General features: G+C 45.4%; 1 protein-coding gene across 1 annotated transcript in view; it reads right to left on the bottom strand.

Moving 5' to 3' along the window:
* The window catches only part of FER1L6 (fer-1 like family member 6), a 99020-nt gene that overhangs the window by 9212 nt on the left and 67646 nt on the right, over positions 1-22162 (bottom strand). Inside the window, exons 27-36 of the mRNA XM_028533829.2 lie at positions 21016-21055; positions 19707-19822; positions 18556-18687; positions 17507-17632; positions 14165-14292; positions 10200-10370; positions 5692-5852; positions 3800-3942; positions 1476-1564; positions 940-1038 (exon numbers count right to left, since the gene is read on the bottom strand). Coding sequence (XP_028389630.1) covers positions 940-1038; positions 1476-1564; positions 3800-3942; positions 5692-5852; positions 10200-10370; positions 14165-14292; positions 17507-17632; positions 18556-18687; positions 19707-19822; positions 21016-21055 — 1205 coding nt within the window. The remainder of the gene's footprint in view (positions 1-939; positions 1039-1475; positions 1565-3799; positions 3943-5691; positions 5853-10199; positions 10371-14164; positions 14293-17506; positions 17633-18555; positions 18688-19706; positions 19823-21015; positions 21056-22162) is intronic.

Raw genomic sequence — 22162 nt, 5'->3', positions numbered from 1 at the left:
ATTTGAGGACATATTAGGTATTGGAATGCATGCCCAGAAAAAGCAGGGTGCCACTAAAGGGTTGGAAGTACACAACTGACATAATCAGATCATGTTCTGAAAAGATATCTCATGTTCCGACTTAGAGAACAAATTCTTGGAGGCAAGAGTGAATATGGAGAGACCAGTTCATATTGTGTTGATGTTTCAGTAGCTCCAGCAAGACATGATGGAGGAGAAGACTGTGGTGCTGATATGGTGAAGATGGAGAGAACTGAACTGCGCTGATAATTCTTTGGGAGATAAAATGGACAAGATGCGATGGCATGCCAGAAATGGGGGCATCAATGAGGAGGAAGATTTGTTGGCTGGGGAAGACAAAGAGATACCAAGATGAGGCTGAGATGAGTTTTTATCTGAGCTACAAGTTTATGTCACTTTTGCTTCTGATTCTTTACCCTCATATTTCTCTCCCTGACTAGAGGCTAAAAGGAAGCCTGTCATAGCCCATGTGTAAGTGATATAACATCCTTAGTTCCCTGAGTCCTAGGTTGGTATCATTTTTATCAGTAGAGCCAGCAAATGGGAAGGTCTAAGTTTTAGCATTTGTATGAGCTTTACAATCTTCTTATCACTTGAGCTTTCACTGATAGCACTTCCCTTCAGGTGTAATGGTATTTTGAATGTTACTCAGAAAGTCTAAGTATATAACATCTCATTTAAAGAGATGCTTCTATAGCAAGATTTCTTCACAAAACTATTTTATAAGACAACAGTTCTACCAAAATTATCAAACAAGACAAGTATTTGACAAAAGTGAGCTTACCAAACAAGGTGAGGGAGATGAACTCCTTTTGTGGGATGTGGGTGGAGTAGCTTCCATGAGGCTTAGGTTTGGTTAGGGGTTCAGGAGGTAAAAAGAGAAAGGATAGGGAGGAGGGAGTTTGTTGACGACCTTACCCTTTAACATAAATATCACTTGACTTTTGTCCTGTGAAAATATTCTCATCCTCTAAAATAACATCTTCAGTGTTCCAGATGGTCACTCTCAATTCATATCTGGAATAAGGGAGGGCAGCATTAGGTTAAAAACGGCAAAAACTGAGTCAACGAGTGTTTATGAGATTCGGGTATTGCTCTGAGTCTGTAAGTCTCCTCAACTTGACCAAGTTAAAAAATATCAACACTTAAGGTTTGGTTCCTTCAAAATCAAGCATCCCAGCTGGCATCACCAAAGACCTGAATTTTTCTGAGCAGATCCTCCACCTAGTCACCCACATTTTTCAGCATGTTGAAGCTCCATAGCAGCCCCCACCATAAAACAGGGACAACCCTTCCAATCTCCACACTCCCCCGTGCTGTAATTGGCCAGGTAGAAAGTGAGGTATCAGGTGCCAGTTGATCAATGTGACACACGAGACCCAGATCAAATGTCATGATCGTTTAGTCTGCCACCATGATCTCTGCCCCTGGTGGCTGGGCTGCAGCTGACTTACCCTTTGGGTTGCCGTGGTGAAATGTCAACAGGAGGTCCCGGCTGAGGCATATCTTTGGGAAACATGTCCACCCACATCTGTAGGCGGCCCTTGTTAAGAAATGAAGACCTCCTTTAGCTTTGGGGTGAGGGGGAGCGTACCCCATGGGCAATAGACCATTCATGGTTTTAACAGATCTCTTTGCTAGAAGTGGATACTAGATACAGCTCGGTAGCTTTATGCATGTTTAGAATATTTGTTGACAAAGGCAGAACCTACATGTCAAGTAAGAATTAGTCAGGGCATATATTAAGAGCAGGAGAAGGGCAAGCGAACTCTTACTGAGCATCTGCTATGTGGTAGACAAAGAGCTGTGTGCTTGATAAGCATTATCTCATGAACTGCCCCAGTATCCTCGCTGGGGAGATGATATTATTACTACGTAGCTGATGAGCAAACATCTTGCCCGTGTTACACAGACAATATGCAGCAGAGTCTGGATTCAACCCTTCTCTGTTGACTACAGAGACTGCTCTTTTTACACATCCCCAAAGCTTAAGAAGATGATAATGCTATCCATTAGCAGTGCATGCTTTATTGTTTCCAATGTACCTTAACATCCATTAGCTTCATTAAATGCTCACCCTAGCCATATTTCTGTTACACATAAAAAAAAAAAACAACTAAGGCGTAGAGAAGTCAAAGAAATGATCTGCAATCCTACTGCTAATTAGCAGCAGAATAGGGCCTCTCATTGCCTTGAACTCCACACATCATACCTCATTCTGTTGCAAGGGAGCTAGGAGCCTATGTCGGGAGGTCTGATAGACTCCGTATTCAGCTCTGTTGTATACATTCTAAGGCAAGAAAGCCTGGGCTGGGGTGGTCAGGGGTGATTTTATAAGAAGGAAGTGGGACTTCCACTTGAGCAGGAAACATATGTATGAAATGGGGGGAAGTGGGAGGGAGCTTTGGTTAGAGATAAAGACTTTCTAAGGAAGGGACAATATGAGAGAAGCTTTATCATTGGGAAGAGAAGAACAATTCAGTGGAGGGTTACAGTTCTAGACAAAAGTGGGATGATTTGTTCTCTTAGGATATACTGACATTCAGCTTCAGTCAAAAAGCCACATCTGACGGAAAAAAGGAAGGATACCAGTAACTATTTAATTTCAAGCATCATTGTGAATTTAGGAAACAACCATAAGCTTCTACATCTGGGGAAGGTTTACCCTTCCAAGGCATTTCCTGGCCCGTGCTATGACTAGGTTTGTATCCCAACTCTGCTGGGGTAGGGGAGCCAGCTGGGTTCTCCTGCCCCGTTATAGTCAAGTTCATGGCTTTGCCCAAGGTACACACTGAGTGAGTCCAGTGCAGGGACAGGACTAGGGACTCGGACTGTCTGTATTAAAGTCCAGCTCTACTTATCAGCTAAGTTTGAGCAAGTTATTTAAACTCTCTGAATCTCAGTGTCCTCACCTTAACAGGATCATAGTAAGTATATAATATGACTATATAAGGAATAAGAGTGAGGTGACCCCCACAGCCCTGTCTGCCCAGGAAAAGCCATTGCACCAGCATAATTACTAATAGTGACCTCTTCCACCCTCCAAATGACCACAGTTTGGAGAAGCAATTCTATGATCATCCTAATTATGTGAGATCATTTATGTAAAGGACCTAGTACATAAAAGGCTCTTAATAAAGTTTATCTTCTCTTCCCTTCTAAGTTCTAACCCAAATTTCTAGTTATTTTTTTCCACACAGCTTCTTCTTGTCAGTCCTTCAAGGTTAGCCACCATTTATTGCCTCTCCGGGAAATCCAGTGAGCTATGTGCTTGTTTTAAAAGATATTTGGACAAAGGTTTGAACATAGCCAATGAGTTTTGAAGTTTCTCAAATGTCAGAATGCTCCCCAAAGACTTTGACAGCTCCAATCATAAAAAAAAAAAAAAGAAAAAGCAGTAAGTCCAACACTAACTCCAGGGCAGAGTTTCTTGACCTTGACATTACTGGCATTTGGGGCTGAATGATTCTTTGTTGTGAGGAGCTGTGCAGAATAGGATATTTAAGAGCATCCTGACCTATACCCACGAGATGTCAGTAGCGCCTCTACCTACTTGAGACAACCAGACATTGTTAAGTATCCCAGAGTAGGGCAGAGAGAGAGAGAGAGAGAGAGTGAGTGTGTGTGTGTGTGTGTGTGTGTGTGTGTGTGTGTGTGTGTGAAATCTGTCCCTTTTAAGAGCCATTATTCTAAGCGAATAAGCTTAACTTCTAAGGGGAAAGTCACAGTCCTCGGGGATGAACCCTCCTATCGGGGCCACACCTGTCTTGGCCACTACCTGCTCCATTCCTGGCTTGTCCTTGTGGTACAGCGGCCGGGTTTCGATGTGCTCAGGAACCAGCCTGCACCCCACCTCTGGGATGTCACTCCAAGAGTGTAAAACCTTGAGGGCCAAGTGCTCATAAGACTCCACCGTCTCATCTGTATGGAAGAAAGAAAAATGAAGAGACTTGTCAGCTGTGTGTTCCTGGAAGGGGACAGTGATGGGCAGTCAGGTGCATTTTTGAACACATCTAAAGGTTTCTTTAAATATCATGAGCTGCAAGAGAATCCAGCAGAAGAGAAAAAGAACACAGCGAGAACAGAAAGAGGTGGGGGTAGAACAGTAGGGAGGAAAAAGAGGCTGAAAATTTAGAGAGTAAGACATGAGATGGGTTGAGAAGAAGACCCAGAGAGCATCAGGGGTCTTGGAGTGCGGGGTTCCTCGAATCAGATTTCTCTAGAGTCTACAAATCACAAGCTGGGCTTCGAGGTACTGGAGGGGAAACATTTCTTGGAGATATTAAAACTGTTGCTAACATGGCAGTGCGGTAGGGCCCGGGGCATCAGGGTGACCCTAAACAGGGTGGTGAAATGGGCACAATACGTGTTCATGGGAGACTTCTGTCTTTTCTCATTATTGCTTGGGATTTCCCTCCTGCCAACTCCTGCTCACAGAAAAGATTCTCTGATCCATCATTTTGCTAAAGAAAGTAATTCATGATAACAACTACTGGTAGGAACATTATTTACAAAAATTTTACCATTCTGAGGCAAAAATGGTTGAAAGGACCAAATCTTGACAGTTTAGAATGGCTGAATTTGACACAGAAAATTAAACTTTTTTTTAAAAGGGGGAGGGCCACAAAAGAAATCTCCCAATAGTAGTAACTACAATCAGTAAAAGTTGATAGGGACAAACAAGTAATCAGGGGACTAAATCTTTGTCATGAAGTTTAATCCATCAAAAACTGATCTCGATGAACATAATTTCAGATTTTTGGTGGGCAAAAGAAATGTGTTTAATCATGAAATATTGCACATTCACCAAGGAACTGAATTGGCTTAATAAAGTACATTGTGAAAGAGACTATTTCTCAACATAAATTCACCAATATGTCATTAATACACTAGCTACGTGTCAATGAACTCTGCCTGTAAGAGCCTCCAGGAAGTTTCTGGGGCCAAAATGACATGGTAAAAAGAACTCTTGGCCTCAGAATGGTGGGATCACACGACAGTGCCAAAGCAAAGCCGCCCTGGGATCTTCCTGGCAGGTGCTGTGACGCACCCATGGAAAACCCCCTGCTCGGTGCTGCAGCAGGGGAGGCGGGATAACATTTATGGGGGCAATTTGGGTTGTGTCCAATGATGTCTTGTGCATAACAGTTTTTTAGGTTCCTGCCTACCTTTTGGCATGACAGTTCTACTTATGGGATCTCTACTGTGGCAACACCAGAAATGTGCAAGAATACGTACAGGGAGGTGGGTGGTAGCATCAAGTGTCACGACAAAAAGTGGACACAATGTGAGTAAATGGCATCACCATAAAGCGAATATCATCAATAATCATTTCAAAGCGCAAAGAACTGTCATCATCTATTGGAAATAGAAAAGGCAGGATACAAAATGTACCTGGTACGTTTACAGGTCTGTAAAAATGGGGTATATGGCACGCACCACACATGCACACACAGACTGAAGGGAAATATACCAGCATGCTGCATGGTGCTTATCTCTGATTTGGGGGAATATAGGTGATTTTCATTATCCTCCTTACTTTTCCATATTTTCTCCCATGAACATGCATGACATGTACAATAGAGGGCCACTGTCCCCAGCCACAAGCACCACCAGAAGCAGACTTCTCAGAAGAAGCGTGAAGCCAGCAGGCTGCACTAGGGGAGTTACCAGTGTCCTCTTCACTGAAGACTGTCTTTCCAGAAAAGACCTGGTTCCCGATCTGTATTTTCCCAGGTCGAAAGTAGGGTCCATCCAGCTTGTTGTCTTTGCAAAGCTTGGTGAGGATTTCAGTGGGTTTGGATGCATCTCTCCAGGCATTGTATCCTTCTCTGAAAAGCAGAGAAAGGACAGGTGGGGTGAGGCTGGCTTCCCCTGGAAGGACACACTCAACATCCCTGTTCAAAGGGCCACCTCAGTATGATCTACAGTTTCCTTCTGATTCAACATGCCATTCTATATATTTGGGCTGGTGTTTTAGGTTTTATTTTTTTCTCTTTCCTGGTCAATACCTCTGCATATGTCTGCTTGCATGAAAAGCAGGACTTCTGAATAGCTTGACATAAAAATCCTTTGTCAGTAGTTTTTTTTAATGTACCTTAAAAATTGAAGTAAAAGCAATCATCTTAAAGTTGAGCATCTCGGTGGCATTTAGAACACTGACAATATTGTGCAACCACTGCCTCTATCTAGATCCAAAAATTTTCCATGGCCCCAAAGAAAACCCTGTGCCCAGTGAGCAGTTACTCCTCCTCCCTGCCCCCCCCCCCCCCCTGCCGCCTTTGGCAATCACCAAGCTGTTTCCGTCTCCATGGATTTCTTTGCAGGTTTTTGTTGTTGTTTGGTTTTTGTTCTGTTTCTAGCAGAGTAGCCATTTGGCTGTTACTCTAAGAGGAGAGCCTAGCTCATCCTTTCAGTTTCTCTGTTTCTTCCTTCCTGTCTGCTTCCAGGCCCCCGACTGTACTGCAGACTCATGACCCAGGCAGAAAGTCTAGATGTGTCTCTAGTCAGTGATTTTCCTGGTGCTGAGTTTCTAAATCCTTCCAACCCCTTCATCCCTTAACAACTAGTTGTTTGTTTATAAGTTAATAACTGGCAATGATGTGCTCTCTGAGAGCCACGACCAAGATGAGCTTGGATTCCTGTGCACATTTTGGGACACAGAATTCATCCACATTTAACTCATCTGAGCATTTAAATCCATCGGAACATGGCCGTTGTCCTACACTGTACCAGAGATATGACGGATGGTCCTGGGAAGTCCATCCCAGCCATGCCCAGAGCTACACACAGGCCTCCCCTGACATAAGTGCTTTTGTCTTATTTCAAAACCTTTTCAGGAAACAAAGGTTGTAACTTCTCTGACTCAATGATTCTGCTCCCTGGTAATTCCTGGTAATCAGGAAATTCTTCTGAACAAAGCACGCAGCACGTTGGCCCATGGCTTCCTTCCCTGACTTCAGCTGATCATTATCTGAGTGATGCCATCTCGGGTACTTGATGCCAACACCTCACTAGAGTCCCGACATGGACCTGGCTCTCTGGGCTCAGGGAAGAGCAGGCCAGCGGCAGAGACTTGGCTGAAATGTGCGCTGTGAGCGAAACGGGCCATCGGACTCTGTTCACGGGAGTCCCAGAGGGGACAGCCCTTCTGGGGAGCCGTTGGACATGGGTACTAACAGTCCTGGAAATGTGCATTCCTCTCGCTGGAACAGTCCACGGCTGTAGAAGAATACTGAGTGGATGACCAGACAAATGTGCAATGGCTTTTGTGTGTGATTGCTGACAGCAGCAATATTTCTCATAAAGAAGAAAAACATAAATGCTTTGAAGTTCATGAAGGCAAATTGGTTATATCATTTTATAATAAATTCGCCTGATGGAACACTACTGAGCTATTCAAATAATGATTTTGAAGACTATTAAATGATATTCTAGAATGCTTGTAACATAAAGGTTAGCAAGACTAGTTTACAAAATTGCACAGAGTATAAACTTTGGGGGGCAATAGCATAGAAAAAATACTAAAAGGAAACATATAAATTTTTTTTACATAGTTATCTCAGGGTAAAAAAGTTTTTATCATTATTTTGTACTTTCTGTATTTCCTAAAATTTCCACAATGAATATATATTATATTCAGAATAAAACATTTGCAAAAGTATACCATGAAAATCTAATGTTTTCATACTTTCCTAGCTGAAATTTGTAATTGTAAGGTTTTAATTCCTTTTAAGATATCAGATACAACATATTTTAAAAAATAAAGCTGGTAGGCTAAATTTTCAAATTAAGCAGAATTTAAAGTCTTTGTAAAGAGTGAGAGTTCAGCCCACTATTCTCTCATTTTTAGGTTGGGGATACAGATCAATGGGTTTTGAGACAACCGAAGGAGATACTCCATGTGAAGTGCTTGGTGTATCATAAGTTCTCATAAGTGTTAGTTATAATTAAAATATATGGGACTTCTGGCCAAGATGAAGGTGTAAGTTGACACACTGTGCCTCCTTGCATAGCCAAAAGAACAACAACAACAAATTTAAAAACAAAAAACAACCAGAACTGATAGAACTGAACTGTATGGAAGTCTGACAACCAAGGAGTTAAAGAAACATTCATCCAGACCCGTAGGAGTGGCAGAGACAGGCAGCCAGGTGGAGAGGACTCTCGGCAAGGCCAAGGCTGGTGGACCGGGGTGGGCATCTGGTGGTTGGCAGACTGGGTGGTCCCACATTCACGTACAGATAAACCAGGAGGAACAACTGGGGAGGGAGACAGACCAGGCAACCCAGGGTTCCAGCCCAGGCAAATAAAGCCTCAAAACCACTGACTGAAAACACCTGTGGGGGTTGAGTCGGCAGTGGGAGAAACTTCCAGCCTCACAGGAGAGTGCGTTGGAGAGACCCACAGGGTCCTAGAATGTACACAAACCCACTCACCTGGGGATCAGCACCAGAAGGTCCCAATTTGCTTGTGGGTGGCGGGGAAAGTGACTGAAAGCTGGCCCAGAGCAAGCAAGCAGCACTGTTCCCTCTCAGACCCCTCCCCCACATACAGCGCCACAACACGGTAACGCGAGTTGCCCCGCCCTGGCGAATACCTAAGGCTCCACCCCTTACTTTGTAACAGCTGCGTCCAGACTAAAAAAAAAAGGCTCAAATTCAAGAATAGATCAAAGCTCCAGAAAAAAATACAACTAAGTGATGAAGAGATAGCCAAACTATCAGGTGCACAGTTCAAAACACTGGTAATCAGGATGCTCACAGAATTGGTTGAGTAGGATTACAAAATAGAGGAAAAAGTGAAGGCTATGCAAAGTGAGATCAAGGAATATGTACAGGGAACCAACAGTGATGGGAAGGAAACCCGGACTCAAATCAACACTTTGGACCAGAAGGAAGAAATAAACATTCAACCAGAACAGAATGAAGAATTCAAAAAAAATGAGGAGAGGCTTAGGAACCTGCGGGACAACTTTAAACATTTCAACATCCAAATCATAGGGCTGCCAGAAGGAGAAGAGGAAGAGCAAGAAATTGAAAACTTATTTGAAAAAACAATGAAGAGCTTCCCCAATCTGGCCAAGGAAATCAACTTCCAGGAAGTCCATAGAGTCCCAAAGAAGTTGGACCCAAGGAAGCACACACCAAGGTACATCATAATTACATTAGCCAAAATTAAACATGAAGAGAGAATCTTAAAAGTAGCAAGAGAAAAGGGAAGCATCACCTACAAAGGAGTTCCCATAAGACTATAGGCTGATTTCTCAACAGGACCCTTACAGGCAAGAAGGGGCTGGAAAGAAGTATTTGAAATCATGAAAGGCAAGGACCTACATCCAAGATTACTTTAAGCAAAGCTTTCATTTAGAATGTAAGGGCAGATAAAGTGCTTCCCAGATAAGGTCAAGTTAAAGGAGTTCATCACCACCAAGCCCTTATTATATGAAATGTTAAAGGGATTTATCTAAGAAAAAGAAGACAAAAAAATATGAACAGTAAAATGACAAGAAACTCACAGCTATCAACAACCAAACCTAAAAAAACAAAAATGAATAAACAAACAACTAGAACAGGAACAGAATCACACAAATGGAGATCACATGGAGGTTATCAGTAGGGAGGGGGAAGGTACAGGGAATAAGTAGCATGAATGGTAGGCACAAAACAGACAGGGGGAGGTTAAGAATACTATAAGAAATGTAGAAGCCAAAGAACTTATATGTATGACCCGTGGACATGAACGAAGGGGGCAGGGAACGCAGGTGGGAGGGTGTGTGTAGGGTGGAGGGGACTAAAGGGGAAGAAAAATGGGACAACTGTAATAGCTTAATCAATAAAATATATGTATTTTAAAAGTGTTAGTTATAATTAACTACAATATTTGCATGTGTGCTCTATTAATCATCCTTCTGGCATCATTTCCATCGAGGAACTCGGCCCACCAGGCCCAGCAGATGGAGTGAACACATACAATTCCTGTCTCTTGAAGAACCTAGTGCTGCCTCCCCAGCCCCAACCACCCTCCGCTGCAGTGAGCACCTTCATCAGCCCAGCCCTGCCGACGCGGAGCCCGTGGGAGATGTTAAGGCTGAGCCTCGGCCGGCCCTCCTAGAGCAGGCATGACCAGAGGCCACAGCCTCGGGACCCCGCCAGCGTCCCTGCGGAGGAAGGACTTACATCTCGTACTGGCTCTGGAGGCCACAGATGGCTCGGTGTTTGCTGTAGAAGCGGTTCTCCAGGTCGATCCTGGTCTCGCCGATGAGGTCGTCTGTCCCGATCATGTCGTGGTCGTAGATCAGGACGGACAACAGGGACTCCTTTGGGAACGTGGCCTGGATCTCAAATGACCTGCGGTCCAAGGAGAGGCTTTGGGAGTCAAAACCATTTACCGCGCCTACAGTTCATATAAATGCACTAAGTGCTCAGGAACTCAACAATTAGTGGGTATTTTATTTGGTTTAACTTTTCATTGAGATGCAAACAATGTCCAATTCTGTTGCCACTTTTCAGTAGCCAATAATCTCTTTCCACGGCCATCAGCTGCAGTCTGTAACTAGGTTACCAGCTAGATGCAGAGGAAAACCCTTGGGTTTTTGGTCTCAAACTGATTTCCAACCTTGGTTTCAGATCAGTAACTTCCCAGTTGTAAACCTTCGGAAAATTACTTCATCCCCCTTGGCCTCCTTACCGTGTACATGGGGATAAATGTCTTCTTTATAGGACAGTACGGTGGCTAAATGTTGTTTTTATAAAACATTGTTTTTATAAAATGCATGTTGTACTTCTGGGCATTTAGCTGGTGCCCCCAAATTGCCGTTCCTTTCCCCTCCATTCTTGCTTTAGCAGGGAATGCCAGCTGAGTTTGTTGTAAGTGAAAGCCCTATGCAAGGTGGACAAATCATAGAGACGTGGGAGTGCAGGGCCGGAATGCTGTCTCTACAGGGCCCGAAGCCCCCGAGAAAGGAGACCCGCCTTCTCATCTCTGCCTTGTTGGAGCCTGCACTTCGCTGTGGACAGGAGACAACCCGTGTTTCCCTGATCTGTCGGGGACCTCAGGGGCCACCATGTCCAGTTCCTCCACTTTACAGATACGGACATGAAAATCCAGAGGACACAAGCGACTAGGCCAGGAGCATAACTCCAACTAATGACTGTAAGTGCCAGTTTCTGACTCGTCATTCAGTTCTGGCTCTTCCCATGCGGCCACACCAGCGCCAGGTGCTGAAAGGGGCAGTGGCCCCATCGGACTTCCTGCCACAGTGCATTATCCGAGCTACAGAGCATTAGAGAAGATGAGGCTTAAATTTCCAGTGAGCCCCTGCACGTTAGGGAAATGTCCTTCTGCAAACCAAATCAAGACACACCAATGCTTCTCTCGAGGTTCCTGACCTTCGCTGCCCGGGGGGACGAGGTGGGGCGGCCTGGGAGCACGGGACACAGAGGAGGCAGTGGGGAAGGGAGAGTGAGGGTCCACTATTCCCCTGCGCGTCTGCTGCCTGCGAGCTCCACTGGTCCACTCAGCCCTGACTCCCACTCCCTCCATCGTGGCAGGAACTGCAATCCCAGCACAGCCCGAGCCAATTAGCCGTCCCCAGAGAGAAAGAAGCAAGCACGCTCCCCAGCTCCGGGATGTGTAACTGGCTGAGGCAGCTCTAGCAGGCCAGGGACAAGCTGTGTGGGGAGAGATTAGCGTCCTCCACCTACAGACTTTGTATTGCCTCCCCGGGGCTCCAGGATTTGGATTCCAAACCATCATTGATTCCCGAGGCAACTCACAAGGAAGCCTGCAGCTGCCTGTCTCTGAGTTGAGTTGTCGTCACAGGGCTGCTGCCACCAAGAAAGGACTTCTTCTTAAGTGCTAATTGCCCCTGGCAACCATGACAGATGCTGCAATTGCTCTGTTCCTTTCCCTAAGATGTGTGCTCCCAGATTAACCTCTCCTCAATTTTCACTGGAGCTGTCATTAGAATGAACCGCCCTGGCTGGACTCTCAGCCCCCCCGCCCCCACCCGGGAAAAACTACACTTATCTCCACTCGTGTGGATCTCCAGATACAGTGGTGGTTTGAGAGAATGCACCATGACAAAATGCACCGTGACTTGGGTCAAACCTGAGCCTTTTTGGAGCATCTCATACCTCTAAGCCTTCCGAAACAGTGGCATATTTCTGCTCTGGTGTGTATTCTCTTGTTTATGCCTTTGTTTGCTTGACGACATTACACATGCACTATATGCCAGGCACTGCAGTTGTTAAGAAAATGGGGCACCACCAAGGTCTGCAGACAGGTACCCCCCTCAGGCTGATGCAAAGTGACAGGGTCCCTTTAAGTCCCACTGGAAACTGACTGGAGGTTTGTTCATCCATCTGTTCATTCATTCATTCATGAGTCATGCATTCACTCATTCATTCCACACTTATCGGCTGTGTGCTCTGTGCCATGCCCTGTCCTCGTGCTGTGGACGTGGTGTTGAACAGACTAGACCAAGGCCCTGCTCCAGTGCTGCTTATGCTCTAGTTGGGAGATGGCCAATAAACACCCAAACATGTCAACCTGTGCCAGAGGCCACAAGGGCAGATGAGGCCAGGAAGGCAGGCAGGGTGCCAGAGGTCAGGGGGCACAGCCCATGGCCATCATTCTCACACAGGAATAAGGTCCCATGGAAGGAGTCCCCAGGCCTCAGGTCAGGCCCAGGGGCGCACCGCCCTTCCTGCTGGAGCTCTGCAAGACTGAGCCAGCGACTTCCGTCCCAAGTAACCATTAAATGCCCATCCGACAAAGCGTCCACAGGTGGAAGGCTTCTGGAAGATTCTTCGCAGTGCCGAGGCAGGAGAGAATATTCCGTCACCCCCTCCTCCTGTCTGCCACAGCCCCAAGCGGGGGTAATAAAACCAGTCTACTTCAGGGCACTGTGGTGGGAATGGCTAATAAAAAGTGACTACAAAGCACTTGGCAGAATGAAGTGCTAGTTACATAAACGGCAGATAACGCTAAAGGTCACCTCTGGATCAGGGAAGCAAGGGTGTGTTTCCCTGGCGTCACTTTAATCATTCTCATAAACCTGGAGAGGCCAAATCATTTATGTCCTCATTTCCTCCGAAGCAGTCAAGTTTTGAGAGTCTGGCACTGATCAAATGTCAGAGAGTCCAAAGAGATCACGAATGTGTACATAAATTTGAATAAGGCTGATGGAGATTTCATCCCAAACTTCTTGTGACTCAGAAAAAGAAATTAAATGTGCTCAAAATGGATCCGTTGCTAAGATGATTATAAAGGGAGACAGAAAATGAGTGTGTTTTGATTGTCTCCTATGGGTTAGCACAGATGGTGTGCAAGGTGCTGTGTATTCAGTCTCCTAAAGGCTCCTGAGAGTCCAGTGTCACTGTTGTTGCTTTACAGATGAGGAATGCTGGGATCAGAGAGGTTGAGCCACCTGCATGAAGTCACACAGCCCGTATGTGGCAGAATGAAGCCTGCACCTGCGTGACTCCCATGTTAACAGCGACCGGGCGCACTAACTAGCCCAAGCAGGGAACACAAAGTCAGAAGACAAGTGGGCGTGGTAGGTTTCTGTGACCTGGGGAGTGCCGGCTTCACCTGAACAGACACAGATGAAAGGCTTTTCAAAACCCTTTGCAGGAAACAAAGCACATGTGGGGGATGCATGCAGTTCAACTTTTTTTTTACTTCAGGGGTCACCTCAAGTGAGGGGCAAAATGATATGATGGGGAAGTCCCTTCGGTGGGAGACAGGACCAAAGGTCTGGCCCCTTCTCTCTTGCACTCACGAGCTGTGTGAACTGGCATACAGCTCTAAACCTCTCTGGGCCTTGGCTGACTTGTTTGTAAAAAAGAAACCTCTCTGTCCAGATGCAGGAGGCTGAACCTAGCAAAGTCATTATTGGAAAACCACAGGCATGAAGATCACCTTGTGCCCCTTTATACCGGAAGGGACCAAGGGAAGAATTGGGCCTTTCTCCGCAACGTTAGGTTTGGTTGGCCAGTATCACAAGCAGAGGTCAGCACTGAACCCCCGCCGCCCTTTACTCAGACCCACGCACGTGTACAATGCAGCCCCCACCCCAGAAACACAGCGGGCACAAATGCAGAGAGGACAAGGCAACACCACCCAGATGGCCACTGACCTTCCAAATACGGGGTTCAGCTGTTTGGGGATGTATTTGTCTCGGTCTTTGATTTCCGTTTTGCCAAGTCTGACCACGATGTAGGGATCTGATTTTCCATCCGGATCAGCGGGGCTGAGATTGAATGCCTGGGGGGAAGAGAGGAGACCCCCTTGGTCCCGCGGTTCTCAACACTGGCCGCGCCCTGGGCTCACCTGGGAGTCTTAGAAAAATATGCCTGAGTTCCACCCTCAGGTACTCTGATGTAACTGGCCCTGGGCTCCGGGAGTTTTAGAAGTGCCCTTGATGATTCAGAGGATGCAGCCAAGGTTAAAAACCAGCACGTTAACCTCTCGATTTTGCTGTTACAAGAAGAGTTACCAGCTTTGCCAAAGTTCACTTTCTCTGGAGTGGTCTCCCCAGTGGAAAGCGGCACTTGGCACAGAGAAATGAGGAATATGCCGGACCAGGAGGCAGAAGGCACGGATCTGAGTTCTGGTTCTAGGTACTCTGAGGTCTGTCTGTAAAATCATGGCATGAACCACCCCCACCACTCCCCACCCCCACCCGCTGCTGCACGGCTCCTCACAGAAGAAATGGGTTCTGAATTCATGACCTCTCTGTGCATTTAGCACTGACTCGTTGAGTTAAGTCTGACCCCAGACAAGCTGGGCAATAAACCATCACAAGAAAACACTTTCTAAGAGGAGGCTGGGGTAGGGGGCCAGGGAGGAATGGTACTGAAAACATGGAGAACGCTGTCCACGAACCAATCCCACATGCAGCACAGAAAGCTCCATTTCCAAGGGTGTTCATCAGCACATTGTTTAATAGCCACGTTTGTAGACAAGCTACATGTCAGTAACTTCAGGGGAAACTTCATCCAAAATAGTCCTTTCCCCACTGACCCTCCTCACATCACCCAGTTCTAATCATCCACGCAGCACTTATCTCTGACATTCATCTTATCTATCTGTTCCCTTGTTTATGTGCAATCCGTTCTTAGTGCCCCGCCACCTCCAGCTGGTGTGTAGTCTCCAGGAGAGCAAGGGTACTGCCTGTCTTGTTCATTATATTATCTCTGGGACCTCGGCTATGGTCTTAATATTTGTTGAACGAATGAGTAATCGGATGCTGACGTTAACTCAGGAAAACACTGAGTGGCCACTAAGAAGAATGAGGAAGACCTGTATCTGCTAACATGGGAAAACGTCCAAGTCATATCACTAGCTAAGAAAAGAAAATAGAAAATCAATATGCAATGTATCAAGCAGGGCTCCATCAAATAAATACCTGGGTGGAGTTGTGGACAAGTAAAAATAGATAAAGACTTCTTTGCATAGACATAAAAAGTAAGTTATTTCTGGGGGTGGAACTGTAGAGGTGGAAAGATTTTTCTTTATGTAACTTTTAAATAGCATTATTTTTTTACTTATTGATGTTTTATTAAGAGGCTTTAAATTAACATATTATGTAGTTAATTGATTACATACAGTGTAAGAGAATAAACCACACAATTGTTGTACTAGAAATGCCCGTGAAAAGCACAGACTGTCCACAATTGTGGTGACTGTATCCTACTTCCTGCAACCCAGGACCATCACTCCCTGACTCTTCATTCGTTCAAGTCCTGCTTGTCGTCAGGTCCCGCCCAAGCCCTCCCTCCTCCACGCTGCCTCCTGAGCGCAGCCTAACCTGCGTTCCTGGCCTTTGTCAAAGGGTGCTGGACAGAGAAAAGTGTGCTGCGGACGTTTGCTGGATGAATCCATAAATAACGATCCTTTCCCAGTCCAGGCAGTCCAAACACTTTCTCCCTTTCTTCCAACTGCTTGTACCCTCTCTTTCTGGCTCCCCCAAACTCTGTCCCATAACACTGTAGCTCTGCAGGGTTTTCAGTAGAGGGAGAAAACGTGTGGGGCATTGTGTTTAGGACATGCTCTTGAAGATTCAACAGGTAAGTAGATTTCTTTGCTTCTGGATTTTCAGAGCCTTAAATGTTCTAATGAGCTCCATGAACCTTGGCAGTTGATGGAGGGAAAAAAATATTATATGCACCATTCTCAAATGTATTTGTACACATGATCTGTTTCTAAGAAATGCATATTAATCATTTCACCCAAGACACTTCCCAAGACATGAGTGACCTCCTGAACAAAATGTAGGAAAGGTTAGCCTAAACTATCCTGGGGGTGGGTGTTTAGAATAGACCACCCAGTACAGCCAGTGATTCCTTACAAGGATGTCCAATCTCAACATCCCTGGTGAGTGGAACACACCGAGCATGGGGTGGGCCTGGCAATGATGATGAAACACGAGCACGGTATGACGGAGAGGGAGACATGTACTTCTCCCTTAGCGTTAAAGAATTCATTTTTGATTTATTTCATTGATGTATTCAAAAAAGAGGATGCAGGCAATGTATGCAAAGAGTTAATATAAAATTAGACTACCGCAATCAAATAAGATTATGATAATCAACTCCAAGTTCAGGAGGTGAAACAAATATAGGAACTGTAAAGGTTCAGCAGACAATTGCTTTGATTAAGAATCAGATTTGGCCTTGAGCTTCCTGGCCATCGGGCCCCAGAGTTTCACAATCACAGTGTACTGCTTTCATACTCAGGAGGACAGAGGAGATTTCTCTCAGAAACACATTCACAATGAAATTTCTGCCTGCCACGGTGCCGAGGCCCCGACATGGCAGGGGGTGGAGGGTGGATTCCATAGTGGCAGCCGCCCTGTTCGTCTCTCTAACAGTCTGGCCTGTGAGCTCCCTGTTTCCAGCCTATTTGGTTTTCTTCCCAGTTAGCAGGCAGAACCAGAGAGCAAATAAAACTACACACATAAATCCTGCGAAGCCAGCAATAAATGTTCAAGTCACCAGCCAAGCTTCATATGCCTTGTTGTTGGCTGAATTGTGTCCTCTCAAAATTCCTATGTGCAAGCCCTAACCCCCAGTGGGGGCAGTATTTGGAGATAGAGCAATTAGGGAGGTAATTAAGGTTAAAGGAGTCTTAAGAGTGGTGCCCTAATCCATTAAGACTAGTGGCCTTATAAGAAGATGAAGTGACACCAGAACACTCTCTCTCTCTCTCTTTCTCTCCCCACCCCTCCCCCCCACCCCGGCCCGGTGTGCATACACAGGCAAGGCCATGTGAGGACACAGCATAAAGTGGCCACCTACAAGCCCGGGAAAGAGGCTTCCCTAGAAACCGACCCTAATGACACCCTGATCATGGACTCCCAGCCCCCACAACTGTGAGAATATGAATGTCAGTTGTTGAAGTTCCCCAGCTTGTAGCGTTTTGTTAGGCAGCCCGAGCAGACGAAGACAGCCCCTCAGAGTAGATGAGGATAGCTCACCGCCACAATGTACACCCTGATCAGGACTGTGACCGGGTGGTTGGGTGGGATCCCTTGCTGGATTCTCAGCTGTCCTCTGTCCTCAGAGCTGGAATCCTCGGGGCTTTTGTAAATGCAGAAAGAGCCCTGGAACCACAAAGCATGACCCATTGAAATGAGATGGTCCTATGTCCCACCAAAAACCATTGAAGACATAACACTGGGAAATCGAGCACCGTCAGGGGCCCAGCAGGACCTGGGCTGGCACGCCCCTTGCCCTGGGGGTGTCTGCAGGAAATTTATGTAACCTGCTTGCATCTGAGCTTCTTCATGGCCCGTCAGTGAGTGGGTATTGGCACAGCTGCACCTGCCCACAGGGCTGTTGTGTGAGGAACCCGAGTAGGAATGTCAGATGGGACACTGAGCACCTTTGACCTGTGGCTGCTGAGCTCATGCTTTCTCCTATTATCTCGTTCAATCCTGCCTGCAGTATTTCGACTTTCAGATGTTGTGACCAAGGCTTAGAGAGGTCAAGTACTGCTCGAGATCATGAATCTAGAGTAATTCGTATTATAACTAGGCTCAAAATCTACACCAGCAAACTGTAACACCCATGCTATTTCCGACACACCACACTGCATACAAAGGGCCTGGCATGCAGTGGGTTCTTTAAGTGTCAGCTACTGCTTTGAGATGCTGACACTGTCACTCTGCCAGGTGAAGGGTTTGTGTTATTTGATTAGTTTAACCATCCATCTGGTAGATTTGCATGATTTATACATTTGGTAGATTGGGGATGGGAAGAGCGAAGTAAAATCTACTGATTCTTTTATGTAACAACTCTCTCTCCGTATGTTCCACTGGACTGAGTTCTGACCCGCTTCACTGGCCATGCACCACATCTCTCAAAAGACTGGCGCTGGGCCCTGTGAGGTTCCAGGAGGACCTGGTATAAAGGTGTAGGGTTTTCCTTATACACGTCCCATGTCACAATCCCATTAATAGAATCTAGTCACACCTGATATCTGTGGACAGGAGAACCAGATAAGAGAGTTAACTCGGGCACTTGCCTTAAACTTCCCTATGACTCGGTCCCCATCGAGGCCATGGTCGTCTTCAGTAGACTTCCCTCTGAAGAGCTCGAAGGTTTTCACCCAGTCTTCAAAATTATTAAACTCACTCTCGAGGTCGCCATCGTATATCTTTAGGGAAAAGGGAGAAGTGCATGTTCAGACAAAGGAAAAAAGGACCAGGATTGATTTAATGAGAAATGCCAAGATTCTCCAAAGCCAGACTTTGTATACACCCCTTGGAAAAAGCTAGAGGCTGCTGTTAATTTATCTTCAGCAAAATAAGAAATACGACTGACTCAGCATTCCAGAATCTAAATATCTCTCTAAAATTTATAAAACCTTTTTAATAAACTCTGAAATTCCAAAAAGTATAGCTAAACCCAAAATTTTAAAATATAATATAAAAATATAAATAGGACAAACATTTTAAGAACTAATTGATGTCATTGGTTTTTGGATATAGACTATGATATTTTGAGGACAACCAAATCAATATATGTTCATTAAGCATCTAATTATTAACACATATAAAGTGATAAAATATGTTTTTATTGTAATACATATAGACATGAGTTTTCCAAGTGGGAAATTGTATATACACTTTAGAAATGCAAAATTGAATTGAGTTTTAGGATTGGTAGTATAATTAAATCACTTATTCAAATTTTCTATCAAAACGACTTACCTAAATCTGTTACCTACATACATAATGTTCATACTCCCAATTTTTATATCCATCCATATGCCTCTAGCTAATAGTCTCTGGCTAATGTTAAAATTGGTCGGACGGAACTGACTTTAGTTCGAGTTAAAAATCCTGCTATCTTGAGAGCGTATACATCCGCAAGGTGACGTCAGGCTCCAAGAGGTGAGCCAGGGGGAATTCGTACACTGTCAATTACCTTGCTGGGTCCAGGCTAACCAGTGTACGTTATGCCCCTTTTTAATATGAAGACGTGGAAAGTGGAAAACGAGCAAGCTCCATTGCCGTGGCTTACGTGCTTGATAACCTTTCTATCTCTGCATCAGTGATTATAATGAAGTAAATTAGTGCAGACGAAGGCACTGCTAGGGTTGACTAAAGCACCAACAAGCCCCTCCTGAGCCTCCCACCCCATCCAAGGGGCGCGATGGCTGTGTCCACACACCTTCAAGACAGCCAGGTTGGGGATGTCATCTTCTTTGACTTTCTTCTTGAGCAATTTGTCTTTCTTCCTCTTTGGGCCTTCTTCTATATTCACCACGACGTCATCTGGTTTTGCCTCTGTGGATATTTAGTGGAAACTGTTAGACTCCTCATGGCTGTTGAGACGAGAAGAAACAAAGTCAAGCTCCCTCTTTCCTTTAGCTCTGGCCTGTGTCATGACACTTCTTTCCAAGAAGAAATACAACATTTTGCTGTAGGACTTTTATAGTGCGCTACAGAACCAGAAGAATTGCCTCTCCCATAGGAACACAATGCCAGCAGGTCCCCTGGGGCCAGTTTTGCTGGCCTGTCCTGTTGTATGTAAGAATTCCTTAAATGAGGCACAGAGATGGGGAAATAATTTGCCCAGTCATCCAACCAGCAAAGAACAGACCCAGAATGGACCGACTCCAACGCTTTGAGTTACGTTCCCTCTCAGATCTGTTTAGGAACTGGATGTTCATCTATTTTAATAACCTGAGACTCAAATATGTTAAGGGTCTTGCACAGAGTTAGAGAGAGCACTCAGCAGTCTTTTAGGGGCAGGCTCTAGAAATAAACCGCCTGAGGCAGACTTCTAGCTCTGCTATTTTCTAGCTGTGTAAACTTGGGCAAGTTACTCCATCTCTTTGGACCTGTTTCACCATCTGCAAAATGAAGATAGTACTCTTTATGTCATGAGATGGCCTTAGAATGAAATATGCTAATGAGGAGGGGTCCAAGAAACTGAGCCTGACTCTGGTTTCCTTCCTTCCATCGGTGTCACTTGAAACAGCAATTAGCCACTTGGTGTTTCTGTTGTTTTTGGGCCAAGACATTCTGTTGGCTTGATTTGAATTGGAGGTCATTTCTGATCCCAGGCCTCTTTCGTTTGATTTCTGCCAAACCAGATTCATCCAGTGCTTGTAAACTGAGTTTTGGAAGCTAAATCCAGGTCACCTCCGTTAAAGTTTATCAGGTTGGCTCTGGCCTGTCATCCCAACTCACTTCTATTTTTACTCCGCTGTTTCTACATCGAGACTGTCAATGCAGGGGCGTGAGCCAAAGGGTTGGTTTCATCACTGAACTGGATTCAGGAGGCCTGGGATCTGGTCCAAGTGCAGCTGAAATCAGCAACATGACCTTTTTAAGGTGCTGGCATCTTCCGGACATTGGTTCCACACTTGGGAAACAAGGGAGGCTCTAACGGACCTCAAGTGGCTTCTGTTTTATAATTCTCTCATGCAAATGGCCTTCTTCAATGTTAAAATGTCCCCAGCATAGCTACTTACCTGTATCGCCATTTTTCTCTTTGCGATTTCTCTCCTTTTCCTTTGAGAGAGACAGAGAGACAAAATTATCGACACTGTCATGTCTCATTTACTACTACTAACTGCTAAGAGTTCTAATTCAATTATCTCAATCCTCTGCGTTCTCAGAGATGTCATTTTTTTTATTCTCACCTGAGGATATTTTCTCATTGCTTTTAGAGAAAAGAGGAAGGGAGAGAGAGAAACATTGATTGGTTGCCTCCCATATGTGTCTGGACCAGGGATTGAAACTACAACCTAGGTATGTGCCCTGATCAGGCTCAAATCCTCAACCTTTCAGTTACAGGATGACACTCCAACCAGTTGAGGCATTCCAACCAGCTGAGCCAGCCAGAGCAGAGATGCCACTTTAAGAGTATTTAAACAGCCCCTAAGTTGGCCCCCTAAGGAAGGCTCACTGTAAACACCTGAGATCCAAGGGCAGTGAGAGGCCCTGCCCTCGAGAAAGGTGCCCACACATCCAAGGAAAGTGTCACCAAGCTGTAGACTCCCTTGTCTTTACGTGCAGCCTTCTCTCAGCTGCTGCAAATCAACCCCTCTTCCTACTATTTTTCCGCCTCCCTGGGGCATCACTTCGGTCTGATCACCTCAGTCTGCAGCTCTGAGTTTGCCTGCTGGTGTATTGGGCTGTTGGGTTGGTCCCAGGGACCGGGGAGGTGAGCAGAGAAAGAAGAAAGGGCTGAGCACTCCCCGGAAACGGTGTGTCCGTTGTCCATTGCAACAAAAGGAGAGAGGCTGAGTGAGGGACTAACATTCGATTTGTTTATTTAACTATATACCAATCTTCATGGACAATCCTAAATAAATAAACCATGGTTTTTCCAAACTCAAGAATCAGAAGACTTTCTGTTCAATTACATATAGTGATATCTGACTAAGTTTCCTTTCCTATCTTACTCAGGAATAAGATGTCCTACCAGATTCAGCCACTGAGCTTTGGTCGAATCTCCAGGCTCACTTCCCACTGATTCTCCAGCTTTACCACTCAATCCTTTCCATTTTCCATGCTAGTGAGCTAGCAACACACTGATTAGTCCCACTTGCTAAGGCCAAGACCTCTGCCTTTACCTGGATAGCTTCCCACGTGAACTTAGAATCCTGCTGGAGA

Source organism: Phyllostomus discolor, chromosome 7, assembly GCF_004126475.2.
Source record: "Phyllostomus discolor isolate MPI-MPIP mPhyDis1 chromosome 7, mPhyDis1.pri.v3, whole genome shotgun sequence".
Lineage (NCBI taxonomy): Eukaryota > Metazoa > Chordata > Mammalia > Chiroptera > Phyllostomidae > Phyllostomus > Phyllostomus discolor.
Note: the sequence above shows the minus strand (reverse complement) of the source record. Positions and strands in the feature narration are given on the sequence as shown.